At 40.5% G+C, this 26,041-nt stretch overlaps 1 protein-coding gene across 9 annotated transcripts in view; it reads right to left on the bottom strand.

Annotated features, from left to right (window-relative positions):
* ZNF608 (zinc finger protein 608) overlaps nt 1–26,041 on the bottom strand; it is a 97,994-nt gene that overhangs the window by 5,921 nt on the left and 66,032 nt on the right. For 7 of the 9 annotated variants that reach the window (XR_011091010.1, XR_011091012.1, XR_011091011.1 and 4 more), the window contains 7 exons: nt 20,059–20,146; nt 17,126–19,577; nt 14,924–15,341; nt 14,184–14,356; nt 13,106–13,259; nt 11,761–11,842; nt 1,756–8,980 (listed from right to left, as the gene is read on the bottom strand). Coding sequence is in view for 2 of the 9 variants with exons in the window: in XM_068665878.1 (XP_068521979.1) it covers nt 10,643–10,649; nt 11,761–11,842; nt 13,106–13,259; nt 14,184–14,356; nt 14,924–15,341; nt 17,126–19,577; nt 20,059–20,146 (3,374 nt within the window). In the remaining 7 variants the exon portion in view is untranslated. Of the gene's footprint in view, nt 1–1,755; nt 8,981–9,662; nt 10,650–11,756; nt 11,843–13,105; nt 13,260–14,183; nt 14,357–14,923; nt 15,342–17,125; nt 19,578–20,058; nt 20,147–26,041 lie in introns of those variants that run through there. The other 2 variants (XM_068665878.1, XM_068665879.1) reach the window with 2 other exon arrangements.

The raw sequence follows: 26,041 nt of genomic DNA, 5'->3' as shown, positions 1-26,041 counted from the left end.
TGACCTACATTTATTTCAGTTTCCCGTGTTATTCATGGCTTTAGCCTTAAAAGGAACAAGCAGTAAACCAGCTACTTCTCCTTACAACAGCTGCAATCTCTGGAGATGTCCTGCATCCTGCCTGTGGTGCAGAGCACGATGCAGTTTCACACAGACAGGGCTCAGGTGAGGCCCCAAACACACCCCTTTGTTGTGAGGGGAAAAGATGTGGCTAGCCCACTGCCACCTTTAGGACTAGGTTTTGATTGCTCAGGACACACAACCAGGCTGCAAAGACGAGAGCCTTGCACAACTCTCATTTACAGTTCCTGTGGTCACACCTTTCCCTTGCACACGTCAATCGAGCCTGTTGTAGTTAAGCTCCAGATGCATGCTCCAAAAACACTCCATAGCTTCACAAGTACTGGCAAGCAGGCAAAGGAGAGGCAGCCTGTTAGTGGCCTCAATTAGGAAAAAAAAATTACAAAGTTCACACCTTATTGAACATCTGAGAGTCCAAACAGGCAAGAAAGCCATTGAAATCTTGTCTTTACTAGCTGCAATTCTCATAGAACTACTCGTTCTTTTTCAAGTCTCTCTTTCTTGGTGATTAGTTAGCAATTTACTTTTGATGGTGTTAGAAGATAGGGGTAATTCAGCTGTTGATTCAAGTACAGCATCTGACCTTGATGCTATATTAGGGACTAAATACACCAGCTGAGCTAGGGGCAAACGCATAGTTTAAAAATGGGGTTGGGGTGTGTGAAAGGGGTGAAGAGGTCCCTCACTGCCATAAATGCCCTGATAGACCTTCTCCTGAAACCAGTGTCGTGTTTGCTTTACAGATGTCACATACAGAGATTTTCAATGCTCATCCATACACTAGTCAAAAGAGCTTTAGTGCAAGTTACAGGGGTAACTGCATTGATAGATAACTCTTTGAAACCAATGACCTGGGCTGAAATTTCTTTTCCTTTGTATCTGGTACCAGATGCTGCCAAGAATCTGGATGGCCTGTGAATGCATTTTGTCTTTTTAAAGAAATAGGGGGAAAAATGTGGAAGTTGAACACCTTGAAACTTTTTTCTCCTTTTCACATGAACAAGATCTCAAAACAAAACAAAACGTTACTAAATATACATGGCACTTAATCACAATATCACAAGAAGTGTTGAGGTTGGCAGGGACCTCTGGAGGCATCTGGTTCAACTCCCCAGCTCAGGCAGGGACACCTAGAACTGCTTGCCCAGGACTACAGACAGCAGCTTTAGAGTATCTCCAAGGGGGGAGTCTCCAGAGCCTCCCTAGGCAACCTGTACTCAGTCACACATACACCAAAGGAGTGTTTCCTCCTGTGCTTCAGTTTGTGCCCATTGCCCCCTGTCTTGCTACTGGGCACCACTAAAAAAAGCCTCGCTTTGTCAAATGTTATGATAAATAATACGAAAGTCTAATATTAATTTTGAAGATTCAGCTGAGGCCTCCTTTAATGCTGCATGCTGAAGTCCTAATTGTCCAAAAATGTAGCAGCCAAAACAAAAGCGTCTAGTAAGATCAAAACTATCATGTCTCATTACGGAAATACACTTCTTAGAGAGAAAAATACTCTGGATGGATTCTCAAATGTTTATCAGCCAATTAATGAGGAAAAATACAGGTCCTTTGTACTGGTGGCTAGTAATCTAATACTGCCATTTCCCGGGTCCCCCAAAAATATAAGAATTAGATCTACTTAACAAGAAAACACAGAGAATAGTACCAAAGTTTTCAACTTACTGCCATGACAGGAAGTGCAAACGGACAAACACACTTCTGGTTTGACAGATAGGTCTCCTGGCTGATAATGTTCTCCTCTGTGATAAAGTTCTTTCTCTCTATAAAAGAGGAACTCCTGTCTTCATATGGCAGACAGAAAAGACTGGTTCTTGCTGTAAAGCAGCTGGAAAACAAGTGAAATCATCTTCCTCTGAGAGAGGGGAGTTGCCTGTTTGTAACATGACAGGTGTAGTGCCTTCTAAAGACAAAGCTGTCATGGCCAAGCTTGAGCTCTGAGGTTACCTCATGCTTTATCTTGTCTCATTTTCTGTACATTGTTTGGACTTAATAACCCTCACCACTCTTGAGATAAATACCACATCTCTTGATGCTGCAGACCTGTACCACTGAAGAAAACAAAGTGTACTGAGACGGCAGCTCAAGAGCCAGTAAAATATGAGCCTGCAGCGGGTGCCTGAGCACTTTACAAGAGTCAGATTGGCTCTGAGGGTGCTTGATCCACATTAGTTACATAAAAAAGATCTGCCTGTCCAGTGCCAATGCTTTACTATGAGGCATTGCAGCCCTTGGTATCAGCATTTGCTCTCTACACCCTTGGTGCTCACCTGTGCTTGCTCAGGTGACTTGTGCAATGCCACTCACTGTTCCCTGTGCTGCTTGGGTGACCCTGCTGGACTTGTGACTATCCAAATCCCTGTTCCAGTACAAAGTTTACCATGGGAGTCTGTAGGGCAGACTGAGAAGTTTTCAGTTGGGTCACTTTTATGTCAGTCCTGTCCTTCCTACACATCAGGGCCAGTTTTAGTGATTCCCTCCTGTTTCTTTATATATGTTTAATGATCTACCAGCCCAATGCACAGACATGTGCGCTGCTCTTCTTTAACAATACTGAATTTTGGTACATCCATCACTCAGGAAAGCAAATCCACTTATAAGTGAGACATTTTTAAAAGCTCATGATCAGGTGCAGAGATAAAAGGCCAAATTTGAGCAGTTATTACTAACCTAGAGAACTATTTTATTGCCAATGGGCTTAAAAAGAAAACCATAAGAAAATTAATATCAAATAATGCATGTGTTATTTATACATGACCCTTTAATGAAGGAGATAGTACATAAACATCCGAGTGGACTTGCACGTGTATATACTCAAGGAAGAAATAAAGACCTATAATGAGAAGCAATTATTGATCTGTCTCAAGGTCCCAAATCCTTATCTGAGTTGTAACAGCAGAACTCACCTGGAACTAATGAGAGGTACTCTAGCATAAAAGACAGAGATCTCTTTCCTGTGATTTTTGGTGTTTTCTTATATGATAGTTTCATCCGCACCTTGGTTCTTTAGAGCAGTAACTTGCTATAGCAAAGCTGGGGACAGACTTGACAGATATATTGGGCTGACATGGCAAAGTTTTGATAGCAGGGCAGCTGCAGGGGTGGCCTCTGGGAGCAAAGCCCAGCAGCTGCCCCATGTCAGAGCAGAGCCAGCTCCAGCTGCTCCAAAAGGGACCGGCCATGGGCCAGAGCCAAGCCAATGAGCAACGTTGCTTGGGCCTCTGTGAGAGCAGATTGAAGAAAGGGAAAAAATCTGCTGGGCAACAGTAGCTGACAGAGAAGGGGGAGAACCAGCGTTGCAGACACCAAGGTCAGGACAGGAGGTGCTGCAGGCAGGCAGCAGCAGTTCCCTTGCAACCTGTGCAGGGAGAGGCCCCTGGTGGAGCAGGCTGTCCCCCTGCAGCCCATGGGTCCCCCATGGAGCAGATCTCCACGCTGCAGCCCCCCCATGGGTGGAGGAGCCCCCGGTGGAGCAGGTGGATGTGGCCTGGAGGAGGCTGCGGCCCATGGAGAGCCCCTGCAGGAGCAGGCCCCGGGCCGGAGCTGCAGCCCGTGGAGAGGAGCCCACGTGGAGCAGGGAGTCTGGGGGGAGCTGCCCCCACCAGTGGGGGACCCGTGCTGGAGCAGTTTGCTCCTGAGGCATGGATGGACCCCGTGGGACGGAGCCGTGTGGGAGCAGTGCTTGAAGAGCTGCTGCCTGTGGGCAGCCCCCAGGCTCAGTTGGGGAAGGACGGCATCCCTGGGAGGGACCCCATGGGGGTCAGGGGCAGAGAGGGACCATGAAGGAGCGGCAGAGACCAAGTGTCAGGGACTGACCGCAGCCCCCATTCCTCATTTTCCTGCACTGTTTGGGGGGAGGAGGTGGAAGAAGGTGAATCAGGGGGAGTTTTTTTTAGTTTTAGTCCTCCTTGCAGTAGTCTGTTATTAGTTGGCAATAAATTACATTAATCTTCCTTATGCTGAGCCTGTTTTGCCCATGATGGTAATTTGGGAGTGATCTTCCTGTCCTTATCTCAACTTATGAACCTTTTTTCATCAAATTTCCTCCAACACCCCTTCTGAGGAGTGAGAGAGTGGTGTGTTGGTACTGAGCTCTCCACTGGCGTTAAACCACCACAGTATGTAAAATGGAAACTGGCCATCTGAATTCAATGAAATCACAAGACAGCTACAGAGGCTGAGCATTTGGCAAATTCTCTGTTAAAGGAAGCCAGATTATTTGAAAGCAGAATGATCATGAAAGGGCTCAGCAGACACTTGAGGCAAAGCCTGGTACTAAATTGTTACGTTTCAAAGCATGGCATGGGGAGACATATTGTATCATTGACATTTCAATGACCTTTTCTGTATGGAGCTCTGCTTAAAAATCAGTGGCTTGATCAGGCTCATCTCTGTGAGCATTTAAACTGATGTGGAGATGGAGGTGGGGAAAGGTGTGAAGAAAAGGCCATTAAAAAGCCTTGCTCTGGCATGCATAAGCAATGGAATAGCAGAACCGTCAGCCCTTCCTGCAGTCCATCTAGCCCCTTGATCTGCTTCTTCCCACTGTCTCCTGTGGAACACAGAGACCCAAAGGAAGAAGGTAGAGTCAGGTTTTTGAAGCGACCAGCAGCGCTGAATAGAGACTTATCAAGGAGAAACTGGTTCTGACAAGGAAGCTACCCAATTTGAGCACACATATTAAAGGCCAGCTCCTGTTAAAGCTAACTGCAAAGCTTATCCCTTTCAGTCACCTGTGCTGGATATGGAGAGGAAAATTTTCCCCTCTCCCCTCAAGTTTTTTCTAGTGTCTTGTGGACTCAAGTTTATATAACAGAAAATCAGAAAAAATGCAAAGAAAAAGAGGAACTTTTTTTTTTTTCATTGCAGCCTGTTAACTACATAAGAAGTTCTTCAATCAGAAAACTCTGGGGCTTTTTATCCCACCTCATTTCCACTGTTCTGTAAAGAGTCTGACTTGAAACACACACGCAAAATTCCTCTTTCAACTTTCTTTTGACTAATTAAGAAAATATTAACGAGGGTCTGACTGAAGCACATTTCCTGCATATCCTTCTATTAGAAACAGCCCCAAACCAAGTCCAACAGCAACTACACGTCCTTGTTCACCACTGCCAGGGTATGGCCAGCAGCAGGGGTTCCCCTGGGGCCATCCTGGTCTCATCACACCCTCCTCAGCCAGGAACTACAACCATTTACTCTGCCCGTCAAGATGTATACCTTAAAATTAGTCTCTTGTGTTTAGGGTTTAAACGAGCTTTCAGAGAATCTTTGCTTCCTGATTCGTTTTTTTTTTTTTTTTTTTTTTCCCTCCATCAGGCACTGCTGTACCATTCAGTTTCATAAAGAAATTCTGAAGTATTATGCTGAAAGCTATAAATAAGCACTGTTTTACCATCAGCAAACTCGAACAACAGAAATCATGTAACTAACATACACCATTATACCACCCCAAAATACTTCACAACGCTACTGAAACTACTACAAAGCTACCAAAACATTACTACAGGTACTGGCTTCGTTTTATAGCAGTTCATTTGTCTATAACAACATATGTATTCAAAGTCCCCAGAGCATTTTTCTTTATTATGGTGGAGAATAACAAATTTTCTGCTTGATAAATATTGTCAGGTAGCAAGTAATAATTACCTTTGTGAAATCCTAAGTTTGTTAATTTATCAGCCTAGACAAGAAGTTTCAGAGTTGCCACTGAGGTTGAGAGTGCTATTTAGCATGTGCTGCTTAAAATTACTAACAGACACCATGAGGATTTAAATGGTATTCTATAGGCATTAAAATTCCTTACAGAAATGGTTAAGGAAGTGAATAAATAGTGTCTTTGAAAAGCTTTCCCATTCCTCAAAATGAAACAGATTCAGCTAGTAAACAGTGGGTATGCCAGAAAGGACTTTCCATGCTCTCTGGTAAAGCAGAATGTTTACTGGGTAAGTAAAGACATCCTGAATATGAGCTGAAACACACAAGTTATTAGACTTCTTTTGTTTTCCACTTTCTGTAAAAAAAGAGTATCTTTTAAAGCTTGTGCTCTAAAGAAAGGGACAAAGAGAATAATGAAAACAATACAAATCAAGACCTAGGGTTTTTTCCACATTAAACTGAAGTGGATAGATTATTCTGCTACCAAAATTCAAATGTACACTTGAATTAAATCATCATGTATTTCTAGATAAAAGTAACAAGTAGGACTTCCTCAAAAAAAAAAAAAAAAAAAAAAAGCTATCTGACTTTCTGAGTTTAGACAATATTGACCTAATTAAAAACCTACATCAAGAAAAACTGTAGTTCATGGTAATGCTGTAGAGCATTTAATACAGAAAGCTAGGTAAAGGTTAAGACTGAAACAAATGAAGAAAACACGTCTTTCTCTAAAGTAGAGCAAAGCTGGCTCATTAAGTAATGACTATGTACCTCCAGTTCTCTCTGATTCAAGGAAGCTTTAGACTTCCTATATAGGCTTGATATCATTCCCAGTTTTCGAGGCAGTAATGGTTTTAACATAGCTCTCAAAACCATAAAGTCTTTTGTCAGTTATCTTAAGCTCCTTGTTAGTAATGGTCTGCTCTAACTACTCATGACATCTTGTACTATCATCTACCTGATGTTAGAAGCATCCATTGCTATTACTCAGAAAGAGCTATACATATGACCATATGACCTACATTGTGGGAATTTGAAGTGAAGCATGTTTTGTGTCCCAAACACTTTATACTGAAGAGACAGGCTACATTAACACAGCATAAAACAGAAAAGAAAAAAAAAAAAGGTCAAAGAAGGGAACATGATAAAATAAAAGATCAGATACTAATGAAGAGCTGAGATTGCAAATGTATGCAGAAGGATTTTAGCTGCACAGATAGAACAAGTAAGTTTTGATGATATCAAATGGAAGTAAGCTAGAGGACTTATTAAGTGGCCAAATAAGGTGAAGGGGAGAGAAGGAGAGAGATGTGGAGAGAAAGAGGAGTAAGAGAGAATGGCAAGCAAGTATTAGAATGAGATTTTATTGCAGAATGAGGACGGTACATCTGTAGTTGTGATAAGAGTGCAAGACCATGATGCCAGAAGGAAATAAGCACTAGATTCCTTGCACAACTCTCCCACTCCTTCCGTGAAAACAGACAGGGTGGAGAATTGCAGAAGGGCACCATGGTGTTGTTTATGCCATTTTTTGTGCTATCAGTGATACCTGGTGTATTTTAGGATGTATTAACAGATTCTCTCATCTTATATCCTCTGAAAGCACATGCACTGCCAGCAATTGTCAGAGACTTAATGACCCGATGATTACATCCAACCAACACACCCTTCAGAAGCAAAGGAGGGGATGAGATGGCACAGAATTAGCTCTATGAGTTCTTAGGTGTTCACTAAAGTGACCAGGGAATCTAAAAATATGAAACTGGAAAAATGTTTCAACTGGGCTCCACTTTCAATGGTTCCCGTCTAGCCCTGCTAGTCACCCAACACAGTCAGTTAGACCCTTGTCTTATCTGAGCGTCTAGACCTGTAAGATTAATCAAACCAACAAACCAACCAACCAAGCCCTCTCCATTCACATCTGTTTTCCTCCCAGTGCAAGCACCACAGGCAATAACTCCCTGGCTGGGGTTTTGGGTTGGTGTGTTGATAGGCTCCCACTGACAGACTTTTCTTTCCTCTAACTGCATGCCATGGACAGGTTAGAAACTCACAGAAGTCACTGTAATACTAAAGCCCTTGTTCACCTCTACGAGACAGCTGGCAACACCCGAGTGAAAGATAGAACAGGGTCACTGACTGCAGCTGCTAGCAGAGCAGAGTGGTAAGGGTGTTAGCTGGAGGTCACAAGGAGCACAAGCCCTGCCTGTGGAAAACAACAGCACAGATACATCTGTACCATGCTGCTTCAGCTGCCCCCTTCCAGTGACCAGCTTCTGTAGCCCTAAGTTCCCAGGTTTATAAATTGTCTTCCTCATACTGCTGCTTCAGTTTGCTCATCCTTTGGATACACAAGGATGAAATGATTACAGCAGCTGCATGTCAAACTTGGACATGCAGATGGATATCTTTTGGCTTTGGGGAGTTATTGAGCCAGCTGCACAGCCTTTAAGGAGGTCAGCATGGCAAGTGCTAAATTAAAAGGAAAGTTATGAAGACAGAGGGAAAAGAATAACCTTAAGTGGAGGAAGACAATAAATGGCAATGCCTGTTAGCCTCTCTTACAAATTTCAAGGATATAATAAAGTTATAACATTAATTATAATTTTAACTGCTGCTTACCCCGTATCAATCAGAGTAATTCATTCCAGTTACTTACAACACTATATTAAACCACACTAAATCAAAATCACCAATAGTGTGAATTTATAAGATCTGTTTTGCTGCAGAAGCATTAATGGTCTAGACTGAAAAGAAATCAATGGTACATTTCAATACAAAAAACGTCTAAGTTTTTAATATAGAAGTAATAAGGCACTTATTTTTCAGGAGTTCTGCATTCACAATATCCCCATCCACAAAAAAAAAAACAAAAACAAAAAACAAAAAAACACCTCTTCCTTCCCATTTTTGATGAAGTTAATTCGTAGTATGTCACCACTGTGAAACTTCTGAACGTGTTCAGAACAAGATGATAGGAGTAAGCCATAGATGAATAATGTGTAGTAAAAATCAATAAACCTTATTACTAGTCACTATGGGAACTTATTTTATGCCTATAAAAATAAAACAATTATACCAATATGAATGGCAGATTCATCATAGTAATATAAAAAGTCCAAGTGTGCTTGTCTGCTGGGAATCTTTAATTCATCCTTCTGCATTAAGTATTCACAAGGCAGGAGAAACGGAACCGACTTCATAAACAAGCTCTAACTTCTAGTAATTCACCCTGCCAAAAAAAACAAAACAGTAAAACTTTAAAAAACAGTTTTGACTACTAATATAACTGGGATACGTAGGAAAGGATAGAAGTTAAAGCCTCAAAAACCTGACCAGTAAATCTGACTTTTTTCAAGTCATAATTAGTGTTTTCATATTACTGTGTACTGTGTTTAGTGCAATTAAACAAACCAGGTGGTATAGCCACAAAAAATATTTATTTTGTGGTAATACAAGTACCAATGGTTAAGCACAGCAATGGCCTTTTTCTTTTGCTCTACATGTCCTCAGTTTTTGTGCATCTATTCATTTGGGGGGGTGCAATACAGATATAACAAAAAAAAAATCACCTGTAATTTATAGTACACAGAGCTGTGCTAAAAAAGGCAAATCTCTAATGCCTTTTGGAGTACCTCTAATATCACCCGAGGCTACTATGGGCCTTTTCCAAGCCTACTGGGGTCAGCAGAAAGAGGTCCAGCGCTATCACCTGGCTTGGGTCCCGCATAGGCCCTGGGAGAGGAGAGCACTGCGGGCCCGACAGGGCAGGCAGAGGATCGCTGCAGGGGCACACTGGTAACTGAGCCCCAGGGAGCACTTCTGAGACAGACCAGCAGTGGAGTGGCAGCTTCAGGCTCTGCTATCTACACCTACGACACATCTTTCAAAGTGGCCCATAGACACCAAGAAAGTACAAAAACAACTTTTTTTCTTTATTCTGATTGCCAAATTATTTAAGGCAGGTATAAAAATGAAAGCATTCAATATACATTTTACATAAAATAAACTAGATTACAGCATAAAACAAGTAACCAGGCAATGGCATTAAAGTCTCTCTTCTAAAACTGGATAATTGTAAACATTAAAAAAAAGACTGCAGGACTATTCAAGTAATAGAACAATCACAGATGTCTTCTGTTATGCAGGCTATTGGTTATCTGCCATTCAAGATTATCAAAAAAGACATTTCATTATTCACAGATGCTCATTATTTTCCATTTAAAAATTTTACATTATGTACAACACAGTTTTTGTGGTACTAAGATCCCCATGCCTTCCAAAGGTATATTTTTCACAATACACAATTACAATGAAACAGTGAATACAGTAACATTTTACACTGATGCATCTTAATAGGAGCCACCAAATAGACATCTACATTGTACCAAAGTGTCATCACAGTTAGCCTCTCTGAGAGCTTGTGGGAAATATCAGAAGGGTACGCAAGGTTCAGGCACACTGATACATAACATTATTTATTTACAACTTGAAAGAAAAAAAAAAAAAGAAAAAAAAAGAGAAAGAAACAAACAACCTTTTGCGGTTAACACTTTCTAAACATGACAAATACATTTCTCCTTTTACTATGTGGTTTGCAACTTAGCAGCAGACCCTGTGTGCGAGCCTGGTTATTGATACAAAAAAAGTAAAGAATATATATATATTTTTATATATATATGTATATATATATACGCATATATATATATAAAAACAGAAGTCTAATTACAGCAACATTTGTTACTCTGTGATAAAATCTGCAATTTACAAAAATGAAATGACTGGTTTTTGCCTGCCATTAAGGCATTTCAAATTAACACCATGGAACTGATGTCTGTAATAAAGCGCTTCCTCATGTGATCCAGTCACATGACAATGTACATCTCCAAACTCATCATTCTCTGAAAAGAGAAAGAAGAATGTTTTAGTATGCGGTGTCCTCTTTTCCTAATGTTTTCTGCACCTTGGACAAACACTGTGAAATGAGACCTGCACAGTGCTCTCAAACCCAAGCAGGAAAGACATCTAAGCCACGTCCTTTTCCCTCCCCTGCCAGGAACAACATACTCGCGAGTAACATGTGCCGAGATCCATCTCCTGGGCTCTGAAACCCTAGCATGCATCACCTCTCTCAGAAGTAGAAACCCTTCTCATTCGAGTAATTCCAGGTGAGAGCCTTACATGGCCACTTGTTTTCAGAGTCAGCATTCAGAAAGACATCCATAACCACAGAACTTTATAGTACTACCTAGTACATCAAACTCCAAGACTTAACATGGCAGTAATGAGAAAGACCCTACTGTTAAAGGCGTTTTGGGATTTTCAGTTGAAATGGGATCATTATTATACACAAGAGTCTCTTTCCTCTTGAAGGATAAGGATAACAGTTAGAGGGTTACTTCTACTGAAGTAACTTCTACCTAGTAAATGCCTGAGAGGCGAGAGTACAGTACTGGTATGTAACTTTAAAATTATATAATCTTTAATGGATACCCAAGCAAACCTCTCTGACAGTAAAATCAGCAAACCAGGCAGACTTGCAGATTAGATAAACTCTTAATTTTTCCTGGATCTAATACAATGGATCTGATTGAATACTACATTTAAAACCCTTTAAAAATTACAATAAACAAACAAACGAAAAACCACAACTTACAATTTCACAAAATTTCATTTTACCTTAATAATACCAACACTTATAGTCTATGTAAAATCTCAGAAGGCAGACTACTTGCTCCCTGTTCATGATCTATGTTACAATTAAAAGACGCAACATGACAAAATGAAGAGAAGAAAACTATGAGAATATGAGAAAACTATGAGAATATGAAAAAACTGTGAGAAACTTAAAGAGAATAAAACTATGATTATCCCAAAGTCCCAGCCAAGTCCTTCCTCCTTAAAAACTACATCACACAAGGAACTTTAGACCAACAGAGGTTGTAAAATTTATTATTTGCTTTCTCCTCTCTATGTTAAAAAAAAGTAACTTAAGATTTAGTGGCTATTTACCTTCTTTGTGCAGGAAACATACCAGTTGCAGATGCCTGCGCAGCCACCTGCTGAGTGGCAACAAGGGCAGCAGAGGTCAATCCTGAGGGAAGAAGAAAGAAGGAATGTTGATGTACTTCTGGATTTAATGCATTTTTGTGAGAAATGGTAGGAAGCATCTCCAAGACAAACAGATAAACAAACAAACAAAAAACCACCATCTGAAAATGTGTGTGTGTGCGTGTGTAACACTACACGAATGGCAAATGTTTTGGGCAACAGTATTAAGGAAATCTACCCAGTATAATCAACTTGGCTTCTTATAGTATACCAAACTGTCCTTGATAGATATTTTACAAGAAAATACAGCATTCCTACTGATTGTATTCCTTTCCAAGTACTGCACTGCATGCTGCTAAATGGTTTGTATGAATTCCTGAATAGGAAGCTCAGCAGAAGTAATAGGTACCAGGAAACAACAAGAATCAAAAGTCACAGTGAATTACAGAAACGACATGCCAGCTGCTCAGAATACAATACTTTCATAATAACTTATCATTTTTACAGTTTTCCTACTGAACAAGCATAATGCATCCCATAGCCATATGGAATCACTGAATCAAACTGAGAAATTTCAAGACTTTTACACAGGAAAAATAGCTGCTGAGGCACCAAGTGAACATAATGAATTAATGTCATTTTAGCCAGCAATTGTGATAGCACGTACTTTGCTGCATGGGAGGAAACCTCCTTTTAATTTAGCTAGAATCCAGGCTTAGTGAAAAACAGTCAAAGACTGGTATAAAACCTAGGGAGAATGAATCGTGTCTTACTGTGCTGCTTTTCCCTGACTGCAACTTTGTGCACTGCATTTGCAAAAATACAAAGAGTTCTCTTTCAGACAATCAAATTATAACACACGCAAGCCCTTGTGACTCCAATGCCTTGTACGTAAAATATGCTCATTATCAAACGCTTCTGTCTTTGCTATATTTCTTCCATTCCTTACACAACTCTAATTATACAAAACCAAGGTTGTTTGGTTTGTTTTTCACTGCCTTTCAGCCAGTTAATGTCAGTCTGCAGTAGGAATCAAAACATTCATGTGAATGACAGCCTAACTGTTACATCTTCACTAATGTTCTAAAACCCAGCTTTGCTAACAAAACTTAGTATTTCTCAGGCATGAAGTTATCTATTTGCTGTTAGCCCTCACTGTGAGTTTCAAAGCCTTCTTCCTAAAGGTAAAGCATTTCTGATTTAACAAGGGGATTCAAAATGCTTCATGTAGGTATGACTTGCAATGTCAAGGTAATGACTTCACATGGTGAGCTAATGCCATCACTGGAAACCTTCTTCTGCTCACCTTGAAATGGGTCATACTGTCCAGGTATAAGTGGGTAACCCATCCCAACATGTGTGTGATGGTGTGTATGGAGATGTCGCTGGCTAAAAGGAGAATGACGGTCTCTTTCCCTTTCTGCTTCCCGTTCACGCTCAGCTGCTGATTTTTCCACGGGCTGGCAATAAAAGGTGAAAGCAAACTGATATAAGACTTTTTCTTTAAAAAGGATAAAATCTCAACAAAAACACACTCACCAATATTATGTGGCAATGACATTCAAATGATGAAGCTTTTTTTTTCTGATGAAGAAGTTTATATAACATTTTATTTGCATTTGTTTCTAATCTAAAGCTTGTGTCTCTGACTAATGGAAGACTTTCTATGAGCAGAAATTTCGAAGCAACACACTGCAGCATGAAGGCTTCCACCTTGCTGACCTCTAGTTTTGGGCACCCTTATGCTTGGCTGACTTGCCAATGCCTGAACAACCTATTTAAGCTGCTGAGAGCTGATGTAAATGAATCCTCAGCCCTCTTTAAAGCACTCAGGGGATCAAGCCTGCCTGAATAGCTAGAAAGCCCTTTCAAAAATAGAATCAGTCAGTGACTTGCTCACAGTTAAAACCAGCACCAATTTTTCTGGAAGTGACATAGCAGTGTTTGTGCTAACACGGAAATCTTCAGAAATTGGAGCTTGTAATGAGCTATTTGGAAATACGGCTTCACCAGCTTCATGGTAAATACAGCAAATTGATATTATGAGATCCCACAGCCCATCTTCTCATTTCATTATCTGTTTCCAAACAGGAAATAATTATTAACTGCAATAAACCGTGCACCAGGAGGTACCTCTGGATCTTGGTTTCTATACGAGTCCATTCATTTAAGTCAGAAAGACCCTGAGCACAGAACCCTGTTATATGTGTCACTTCCAATTTGCCACAGAAGCACTGTGACTTTAAATTGGTTTTATTTTAAGCAATACTCTAAAGAAGCATCATGCATTCGAAGCCTGATGTCCGACTGTGTGCTTCTTAAAATTGTGCTCTTTACCCCTCCCCAAAAGTACTGCTCCTTGGTAACAACAGATGAAGCCTTACAACAGGGGACTTGCTGCGATACTGGTTGGCATGCTGCTGGAGCAAATCCAGTGCTTTGGACTCAGTGGTTGATTTTGCGTTGATGCTCGGGCTGGTATTGACTTTCTCTGCCTCTTCTCTCCCTGACATCTTCCCGTAAACTGGGTAATGAAATCCTGGAGAGAGATAGGCCCCTGTAGGTAAACAATAAATAGCACATCAAGTTACTGTTTTCATATTTTGGATATAGAGAGGTAGGAGGAAGGGATACCAGGACAGGGGGTAACATCAAAAATGAATCATGTGACTATCAAATGGTATCTTTGCTTCTTTTTTTTTTTTTTTTAAACCTACTTTACACTGATGAATGGAGGCTATAAAGAGGGTTGAGCTGATAGCCATTTCAGACATTTATGGGTCCTCTTTAAGTGAAAGGAATAGTAACTATAATGGTTCTGACAGTAAGTGCTTAGAATATTTTTATAGGCAATAAACTATCTGTCAGTCTAACAGCAATAGCAGACTGTCAAGGGTTGGGGAAACTCTGGCTGGAAATGGTGACAGTTCATAAAAGGAACATCTTGTATTAAATCAGTTTCATCTACAGAACTTTACCTAGTGGAAGCAGAAGCAATACAAATGTCACCCACAAAGCTTCTAATTTACTCAAGCTACTAATAGAAATAGTAAAATGCAAGCTTTACTGCACTTTGAGCGTGTAAATCTTAACTAGTGTACAAGGCAAATTTCAGAATACATACCAGGATAGCTGTGCATTAGGACAGGAGAGACTGCACGATAGGCTGGATGGTTGGGATCGTACATCTGTGGATAAGGATAAGCATGCAAGTACTGGATATATGACTGATGCTGACTCATTGGTGAGGAAACTGCTACTCTAGCACCCCGAGAGTCCTTCCAATTTACAGGAGTCTTTCGATCATCGTTTTTTATCTTGCTCTCATCCACTGATTGAGAATCAGAACGCTTGACCTCTTTAGGCTCCTCTTTAATGCTTGCTAACGAGACAGGAAGGTTAGGCAGGGAACTTTCCTTGTTAGGTGTTTTTCTAGGGCTGTCTTCTTTTAACTTTTTCTCACGATCAAGTTCTTCTGATTTTTGCTGATCAAGGTATTTGGGCTGATAGACATAATGATGCCATGTTCGTGAATCTGGATCCTAATATGGAGGAGAAAACATTTTTTTTTTTCTGAACTTATATACTGAAATAAAATTATTATTGATATTCCCATATTTCAGTTAATGTACTTTTAATAGCTGTTTTAATAACATAACTGTATTACACAGAGGAGAGGTTTGCTTGCTACAGGGTGCCTTGAGCTCAAAGTCAAACCAACATTCCCATGAAAGAGCAAAAGGCTATTATCAAAATTTAATTCAATTTCTTCATCTTCTATCCTTCTTCATGCCTTTAACTAGTTTAATCATGAAATACATATGCATTGTATCGAAGTTCTGAGACCACACTGTTCATAAAACATTTTAATTAAAGCCCACAGAGATATTTTCCCACTAGAGAGCAAAAAATATCTGTGAACCACAAAATTAAAGCTGCCTAATGATATGCCAGAACTCTTAGATTACCTGGAACAATGAACTTGAAAAATGTATCTAGCTGGAAAGATGCTTGTGCTGTCCCTGATATTACAAACATTCACGAATCAGTGGAAGTCAGACATTTAGGCAGACTTCCTCATCTGACAGTCTTACTTTAAGTTTGTAAAACTACACATGTTAAGTATTTACAGGATCAAGACCACAAGGTTTAGGGAACACATACAGGATATCACAAATACATTTTTGCTTAATACATTACACAGAGCAGTTTATAAACATGTTACAGAATTAAACAGATGAGTTCTTTACCAGACTACATCAAATCGGTATTGAACAATAACAGGAAGACTTTGTTGTGTGTTTGTTTGTTTTTTTTTAATGCAAGATATGCAAGAGCTAATTGCAAACACTGTCTCCAACAGATACACACTCATGGCACATGCAACGGAAACATAAGAACTTGACGCGTGGACTGTCTGGTTCAAAAAATCATTTGAATCAGCAGAAATCTTCTCCTACCCAGGCCTGTACCATCCCACTTCCTTTAGAGCTCCCTAACTCCCATTCACCTGACCCCACTGTATCTTCAAAGGCAGACTGTTAGGGTGAAGTCTGGGATGTACCGTACACCAGAACATGAAAGCATTGAGCATTGAGGCTCCAGTTCAGAGCACAGAGGCAGTAACATTGCCTGGAATGAAGGAAATCTGACATCTAGGAAGGTCAGCATGAGCCACTGGATGAAATTCTGGTTCCACTGAAGTCAATGGCAAAACTATCACTGACTTCAATGGAGAGATGATTTCATCCATTGTGTAGGTCTGTAGGGGCTGGAGGTTGGTTGAGGACAGAAGGGGAACTTAACTGTTTCAAAAAGGTCACCTTGGGTTAAGATAAAGAGCTGAGCTTCAAGCCAACTCTTCAAAGAACCAGCTCACCCATCTTTTGTAAATGCCAACTGTCATTTAACAAAAAAAAAGAAACACTTCAAACCATGTTTCGAATCTACTTTAAGTCTTCTCACAATGAAAGCTGCTTATGTTGCTTGAAATTTCTCATTTCTGAACTAAGCAAATTGCTTACAATTTACATCTAAAAGAGAAATCTAATTCTATTTTATTCATGCATGTAATTTAAAATAGTCTATTCAGGTCTTAAGCCTGGGTTCTGTCACCACCTTGCTAGATTTTTTTTTTCTTTTCAAACAGCTCAACTGAGATGTCTGTTGGTCTATTCACAGACTACATTACTAACCAGCAAGAAAAAAAAGGATGGCAAAGCTTGTTTGACTGCAAAGGTAGAAGAACATAGCAGAATCAGATACAAAATCTCCCATGATTTAAGGATAAACCAAGACACTCTTGTTCCATTTCCTGTGATCTCACCTGTTTAAATCTCGTGGTTGGATCCACTCCTGTTTGCTTCATGGAGTCCATAACAGATTTCATCTCCACAGCCTCCTTTATGAGCTGATGGTTTTCCATTTGCTTGGCTTTGAAACTGTCAGACTGAAGCTGCTGCTGGTGATTGGAAAGGATCTGTGATTTGCTCGTCTCCTCAGCTTTGTTAGGGACTGAAGACCCTATTTTAGTGTTATTTTTGCTCGACTCTGGAGTTGAAGGGGCCTTTGAAATAGTAGCAGATGGAATATTTTTCTGCTTGTTATCGTCCTTTCCAATTTCCTTCAAGGGGGGTTCATTCTTCCTTTCACAGTCCCTCCCAGTTTGTGCCATTTTCTGTTCTGCTAGTCGCTGGTCCTCATAGTATTTTTCATACTGCTGTCTGTAAGCAGGATTAGAGGCCATTAAGGACTTTTGGTCCATATAGAGCCCATAGGCATACTGTCCATAATAAAGTGACTGAGCAAGTGCAGGGTGTCTTTGCGTTATTACTGACTGATGTTGTGGCTGCAAATTAGAGGAACTGCTTTCACTTTTCTTGGGATCTGACAGTTCTGCCTTCTCTTTCTTTTCAGCCTCTTCCTCAGCCTCCTTTTTGATCTTCAGTCCCTGTGGGGTGCTGCTGTTCCCAGCTGCTGGGGTGCTGACCTGTCCAGAGTGCATGTAACTTGGAGAATAATAAGGATCGTAGCCATGGTAATAGGGAGAATGGGACTCTTTCGCTTGAGCCGATTGTGCTGTGGTTGAAGAATGTCCTTTTACAACACTGTCCTTATTAGAAATAATATCCGAAGGAGAGCTGGCCTTTGACCTCATGCCCTCTGACCGGCTGTCGGAGCCACCGTCATCAGCCGCATCAGAGATATCCGAGTAAGCAGGGCTGTTGGTTTTAGCGGCAGCGCTATCTGCACCATTTTGTGTCAACACATGCAGTGGCGCCATCGAAGATTGTCCATTCACCAAAGTGCTGCATTCCATCCTGGAGGCACTCCCTATAGAAGGGCTGGGAGCATTGTCTGTGAACGTGTAAACCTTATCAGCTTCAGCCTTAATACTCGCCATCCTGCTCTCTTGAGACTCGGAAAGTCCATTAGCTAACACTTCATTCTTGTTGAGATGGTCCTTTAAAAAATGTCCAGATAAATCTTTCCCAGACCCTTTTGAATCCTCTAGCTTTCCCAGCTTAGAATCCATCTTAGGGCTTCCAGTCTCTTTGCTTTCTTTGTCCTTTAGCTTTCGCTTCTCCTTTTTCTTTTTGTCTTTGAGTGATGTGAGAGCTGGGTTTACAGTGCTTGGCTCTCCCATAATTGTGGGCTTTGGTTGAATAGGTTTTAGCGGAGGGCTCTTTGGTGTAGCCTGAACAACAGTAGTTGTTAGAGAGGGCAGTCCCGGTATTGTCCCTGTAGTGCTGGTTGTAAAGGCTGTAGTAGGTATAGCTATTAACTGGGGAGGAGTCGGTGCTGGCGCTGGGGCAATGGGCCTGGCTGTTTTCAGTTTGGAAAGGTTTTTATCCACTTTGCAATTATTAGCTTTCTTGCCTTTATCACCCATACTCTTCTTGTCTATTAGCCCTTCAGCCTCCAGTTTTGGCATTTCAGTTTGCAAATTGCCATCTGCTACAGAGCAATTATCCAGTGTGGCTGCCATATTAGAAATTACTGGAAGGCTGTTCAATTCACTGTTCAGACCTTTCTTTTTGCCAGAATTCTTGCCAGTTTTGGAACCGATAACTGAACTGGGGCCATTGCTGGTCAGTTCCCTTTTTCCCTTGGGGGTCCCTGGGGTAGTGATAGAGGAAGGAGATGTCGGTGCTTTTAGCTGATCAAAGCCTGGCAAATTTGTGCTTGGCTCACTGCATTCAAGTGCCACATTACTCAAAGCTTCTTCACAGTCTGAAATTTTGTCTTCACTGTCAGGCTCAAACTCCAGTTTGTTTTCTGGGTCTAAATGTGCATGAGCCTGGTGGTATCGTAGTCCATTAATGTGCTTGTACTTTTTGTTGCAGTTGGGGTGAGGACAGTCAATCAGCACTGGAGAAGAGCAGCCTTGGTCCAAAAAAGTAGTCTCTGGTTTCCCCTGTGGGGTGGTGGGAGTGCTTCTAGAGTTAGTACGAACACGTTTTCCACACTTACTGTCCTCCGAACTGGAGTTCAAGTCTAGCTCCATTGGAGGCTTACTTTTTCTCTTGTTTGTGGATGAGGGGCTGGCTTTGACTTCATCCACAGCGCAGTTTGGGGGTGTCCTGCGCCCACTTGAGTTAAGGCTGCCCCTCCTTCCCTTCCCATTAGCACCACCTCGATTCTTATTCTGAAGTCCTCTAGACTCGGTAAAACTCGTATCATTTCCAGGTACAGCTGCAGCTGCAGCAGACCTTGCCCTCTTTCCCCTGCCCCGTCCTCCTCGCATTTCCAGGTCACTTGTTGGAGATTCACAGAACCTATATATAAACAAGAGCAGATGTCATCAGCAGGAGCTGTGAACTGAACAGATACCAAAACAACACCATTTCCCATAACAAAACCTTTATTTGCATTAAAGGAAGGATGTCCTTTTAAATGAGAATGTAACAGTCTCAGAGGGAATGTGATAAAAAAAAAACAAAAATGGTAAAAACAAGACCAATTAATTAGTTGAAGAGAAAGCTTTTTGAAATCCGCAGAAATGTATTTTTAAATTGATTCCCCCTTTGTCTGAATCCCATGTATTTCCCCTCACGCTCAAAAATACAAAACAAAAGGAAATAAAAATGCCCACCCGCATGTCCCCACTTTTCAGCGTGGAAAAGAGAATTACCCATTTCATGGCTGTATGTTTTCAATTATATCCATTTGTTTTTTATTAATGTCCACATAGTCTCTGGGCAGAGACCGAGGGTAAAAACACAGCAGAGAAAAAACAGACTCAGAATGATTGCCTACCTGGGAGGGGCCCAGTCATGCTTCGTGCAGTCCAGCAGCGTTCCCACATAAGTCTTGTTCCTCCATGTAACGTTTACCACCAGGACACCTGCCAGTGGGAGAAAAACAAAGTATTATCACAGTCAGAACAATAACTGAGAGGGGTTTTTCGTTTTGTTCTTTTTTTTTTTTTTTCCACGTTTTTTCTTTCCCACAAAGCAAGAGCTTTATTCTCATTCGCTTTCAAACACTGTGGTCTATACTCTTCCTCTTTTCTGGTTTCAGTGACCTCAAGTTAAAACCCACAGGAAAGAGAGCAAACGATAAAGAACATGAATGTGTGTATAAATGTGTGTGCGTACGTGTGTGTGTGTGCGTGCACGCCTATCTGTGTGTTCAATCAAGATACAGCTGACAGAAGGAAATGGTTTTTGCCATGTCCTGTTGTAAAACGGCAACACTCACCTCTTAATTTTGCTATTATTGCACATAATTGCTTTCGTTTGGCAGCCAGCCAGCATAAACTGAGCACCAGTTACAGTGTTTAAATCAGTAGGTGACTGAGAAGAATCTGCTCTGCTTTGAACAATATGATAATGACTCTTCTATTTATTTGAAATTGCATATATCCAAACACACAAACACACACACAGATGCATTATAAGTTTTGTTCATCAGACAGAGATGTTTATTATTTGCCTTGCCTTTACTCTGTGCGAAGTGTGGGACTAGACATGAAATCTCAATCATGTAGTATGGCTAAGAGAAACCACTAAACAGATACGTAGAAAGAGGACTCCTTTTAAAAAACGTACTGTCACTTAATTGCTTCTCCACTTATGGCTTCTTTTAAATGCAAATACACCTGTCCACCTAAAGCTGACTTTGAATTTTGGTGGAGGGGGATGTCATTTAAACATTTTCAGGCTCCCCTCAAACCCTTGCTCGCACAGATAATTTATGGCCCTGTGTACAGAGCAGCCAATACAATGACTGCCTTACTCCACTGGCCACCACCACTGACAAGCACCAGGTAACAGCTCTCTCTTCTCATCAGAAGGTAACACTGAAATGGAGCGGCGGGCACTATTTTACCCAGCTGATTGGCACGGTGCAGCCTTTTGGACCTGTAGGAGGCACTGAGGCTGACTTGCAGCCCCGTGACTCGTTTTCCCTTTGTGCTGCCCATATTCTGGCTCTAGCTTTTCCATTGCAGCTATAACAACGGCCCCGTGCCAGGTGTCCTGAGCCTGCCTGCTTGGTGTGATTCCTAATTCTGCACAGTTAGGAACCACACCGGTAGGGAGGCTGCCAGCAGTGCCTGGTCCCGATGCAGAGCGCTGCAGCCTGGCCTCATTTCCTGGCCTGGTGCCGTGCCAGCAGACCCGGGCACGTGCCATGAAGGAAGGCCTGCACATGGAGCATTATTTTGGGGCAACACATCTCCCAAAAGGGCACCCTCAGCGCCCCATCTGGTAGTACCACCATGCCCCACTCCCTCAGCACGCTTTCCTTTTTCCCCAGCTAGCTCACCTGCCTCCTGTTGTTAAAATGCAATGGGCACTTCAAACAAAATAAAGGTATACCTCTAACGAGTATCCACCTCCCTCAGTATCTGAATTCTTGCCTCTCTCTGTATGCGTGCTGTATTTGTAAATGAATTTATGTAAGAGCTGCTACCCATTAGAAAACACATAGTTTGTTACCTGTTATTAGAGCAGAGGGCAAAAAAAAAAAAGACGTGGAGCAGGCGTAACAATAAAACCCTGAAATCAATAAGCATCTCAGTAATTCTTAGAAGACATTCAAATGACCTTCAAGTGTAAGAAAGTCAATATTTCAAAGCAAACATAAGTAAGTTCCTCCCTTACAGTCAGTTGCATTTAGCATCTCATTAATTTTGTTAGTCTTAGTGAAGGTCCCAGTATGTAAATAGGAGGGAAGATTGATCCCCACGCCGTGTTAGAGTAACCATGGTACAGAATACATTTCCCTTCCCTAATGAACAGCACATTACTCAACCACAGGTAAGATTCTACAGAACAGGCAGTGAAAGTAGCTCATTTAATCTTCTAAAATTATCACAGAAATGGGTCAAAAGAATAGAAGTAACGTGGGAGGTAGAACTGACCCCTAAGGCAACATGCAACTGGCAGGCTTATTAGACTAAAGCACTGGGAAATGAAAACGGATATGAAGCAGGTAAGTAGTCTACTCTGTATGCTAGAGGCATGACCAAAGAGAAGGTATTATTCTTGCTGCACCAGTCAGGGTGTACTGTTACAGGCTTCTTTGATCCAAAATTCTTGTCCTAGCACAGAACTCGAGCACAAAACAAGAGCCTCTGCTGGCACTTCCTTCCAGGTCTCAGAGGCAGCAGACAAATTGTACCACAGCAGTCTTTTGTTCACCTCCAAATAATGCATCTGAGCATACAGAGCAGGAATTCATAGGCACACTGGCCATTCTCTTATCTGAGCATGTGTGAGCTCTGCATGCACTGCTCTATCTCATGAGGTAAGCAGTGTATCACATGCAGGATCAAACCTCTCTGGGGCTGCACCAAGTCATAAATGTAAGGAGCCCCTGTAGTGAGGAACTCCCCAGTACATTACACTGTACATTAGACTGAAACAATCTTTTAACACTCATTTCCTTAGCATTGTCTGAACAAGACTGAAAATGTGAGGGCAGTCTGAAAATCCCACAGGTTTCATAATACCTGAACACAGCAATGTATTTTCACTTGAGGAAAAAAAAAAAAAAAAAAGCCCCGAAGGCTTTAACTACTTAAAATAAACACTACTGAAGAATGGAAGAAGAAAAGAGATGTTTGTAATGCAGTGTTAACAAAGGGTATTTGGGCTAAGACTCTAATTAAGGAAACCTGGTCAAAAGGTCTAGTCCAGTTTTTGTGAGGTAGAGTCAAACAATTGTGAATATACATACATAATATACAAATGTTTCTTCTACCAAGTAATGTCATCAACTCAGCTTGAACAATTACCAGAGCACAATTAACAAGATTTGGATTTAATAGAGAGAAACTTATCCCAAAACAGGAATGTAAATTTCTTGATTTAATTCATTTATCATTCCATGCACAAACTACTCAACTATTCACTTGCAGTATTCCTGAAATTAGCTGTATTCTCCACAGTCCTCAGTGTGAAATATGCTAAATTAAAGTAGCCAAGAATAAGAAATCATCTTCTGAAAATTTCAAAAGTTACTACCAACGCTACTCTTTATCATCAAGGAGTGGGCACAGTAACTGGTTGACTGATAATGCTCAGGGATTGCCAAATGCAATCTAATACAGGGAAATGGGGTCATGTTACTTAGAAGCTTTACAATTCAATTCCCCTACCAGTCAGTACCTTTTCTGCCAAAATCCATTATTAGCCAAGATAGGATCATACACAATCCTTAATGTAAGGTGACAGTCACACAGAATGTTACCTAGTGCCCACTGCTGTCAATGGATGTTCCTCCCTTAAATCAAGGGGAATCTCTGTAGCCTGTTAGCAATAAAAAGGCTTTATGTATTTTATTTTTTTTCCATGTTGGATGTATCATTATGAGCTTTTTTTCTTCACTCATCATATTCATAATCATAACTCAGGTAGCTGGACTCCAGGCAAAAAGTAAGCCAATGCTAGCTGGGAAAATCTAACACGTGCCTAGAGGACCAAGAAACAATTTTACATAAGCAAGTGACAATTTCTACTCAGATTTTATTAAGGAATGAAAGGTCACATGTCACAAAAGTGATTAAAATTACTTTCAGAAAGGAAGAAGCACTTTTGAAGCATTCTGTGAATGTGATACATCTTTCCTTTCCCTACATTTCCTTCTTTTCAATGACCGAACACCAAAAAGCAGCACTAAAATGTCATTGGCTATTTACTATTAATTATATCATAAAAATTTGGAAACAAAGAAACCAATATTATTACTTTGCTGTTTAAAAAAAAATAGCCATGTTCTTTTACATTTAATCTAACAAATGCAGGTGCACCGTCTTAACATAGAAAAATAATTAGTACAAGAGATATTTAGCACCAAGCCAGGATGGTGTGCATGTTAACTACCTTGATATGGCATTTCTAGCAGCTGTGCTAAGCTTGTAAAGATCTACCCAAATCTCTTAAGATACATGTACACTGTAGTAGATGTTCTTTCACCTAAAGAAAAAAGGTTTTGTAACTTCATTTTCTGCAATTAACACAAACCAAGGATTTTTATGCTTCGTAGTCAAAGTTCTAAAAATGAGATTACATGGCTAGGAATCAATTACCCTGTTAATATCTTAAACGCAGGGCACAATTTTTTGAAAATACTGGCTTTAGAAAACAAACACATTCAAAGTCCAGTGTAAGTAGACATTAATTAATCAGTCTGGAAAGCCTGACTTAACGTTTACAGCATAGGCTACTTTTGTTTTCAGATCACAGCAACTGCTAAAAAATTCTGTTTTAGTTCAAGCTGGTTATTTTCCTAGAAAACTCAAAGATCAGTTATCTGAAAGGGTGAATGGGTATGTCTTCACTTTTTTAAAAGGAGCTGTTCCCTCTATTCTTAGTAGAGAATCTGACCCAAAATTAACTTCTAAATTCTGGTGAAAACTGCACAAGGTCTTTACTGAACACTTCTGTAACTGATTTACTGAAGATTATCCAGAAGATCTTCCAAAACTAGGAATCATTTGTTTGTTGGTGTTTGTTTTTTTTTCTTTAATTTTTTTTTCAGTTACCAGAAACTACTGCTTAAACCTAAAGGAAAACTTGTCCTAAATTCCCATTCAGTTAACAGTTCTGCCTACTGCCTATACTATGCTATTTATTTATTTTAGATGATTTTGCTGATGGCAAAGGAAGACCTGCCAAAGTATACAGTGCTTTGCAGTCATCATAAGATTATTTTTTTAAAGTTTAGTATGACATTCCTGCAGCAATATTCCTGTTGTATACTATGTCTTCAAAGTTGAGATGCAGCTCTCAATATTGACAAGGCATTACATCATCATTTGACACAACATTATAACAAAATCAGTTCCTCCTATCTTTATTATCAGTGAATCCACAAATTTGTTTGCAAACCAAATTCCATTTGACTTTTGTCCCAGCTTTAATAAGTACAAATAATACAGACATGCACAGGGTAGCCAAACCACAATATATATCCATCAACAGTGAGCACACCACCACCAAGGATTAAACACATTCTATTCTGCATCTGGCACAACGAATTTTTTAATCCCACAAATATCTGTTTGACATCACTGTTCTAACACCAACTGAAGTATTTCAAGTGCAAAAAGCAGGCGGATGAAAATCTACAACCTTAGGATTATCTCAAGCTTTTTTATTACTATTTGTTTAGTAAGAGCAGCATAACTCATTTGCCTCACAATATCCACCACATCGTCATAAATTCCTGATCCACATATACACCTGCAATTCATTCAGGCATGAAAAACACAGAACAATGTTTATATTAGACTTGCAATGCAAATGGCTTATATTTTCCTGATTGCTTTCATCAAGAAAGTAATCTAAAATTAACAGTTGAAACACTCTATGTATAAAGTCAAGTCTTCTACGTTGAATGCTGATCTTGTAGACATACAGTTTATTTACTACTTTAATCACACTGTCTAGCATGGCACAAGAACTTAACTGCATCTACAGCAGGTGCACATGTAACAGGCATCAACATCAGGAAGTCTGAGAATGTAATGACTGTCAGGTGGCCTAGAAATGCAAGACTTCTTTTTTTTTTTTTTTTTTTTTAAAGTGCTCTACTGCTGGGCTGGATGTTTGAAAAGTCACTTTAACCACATCCTGTAATCAAACCATCTGGAGCACAGATCCGCAATTAGTCATCCTGGACATTGGACTTTATCTGAACAAATACTGTATAGCAATGAAGCTGAGAAGATTGGATAGCATTAAGGAAAAGATGCATAATGAATTACTGTTGGTGTAGTCATAAACCTCTG

The sequence above is a fragment of the Anas acuta genome, chromosome Z (genome assembly GCF_963932015.1).
Source record: "Anas acuta chromosome Z, bAnaAcu1.1, whole genome shotgun sequence".
NCBI lineage: Eukaryota > Metazoa > Chordata > Aves > Anseriformes > Anatidae > Anas > Anas acuta.
This window is presented reverse-complemented; position numbering and strand designations above follow the sequence as displayed.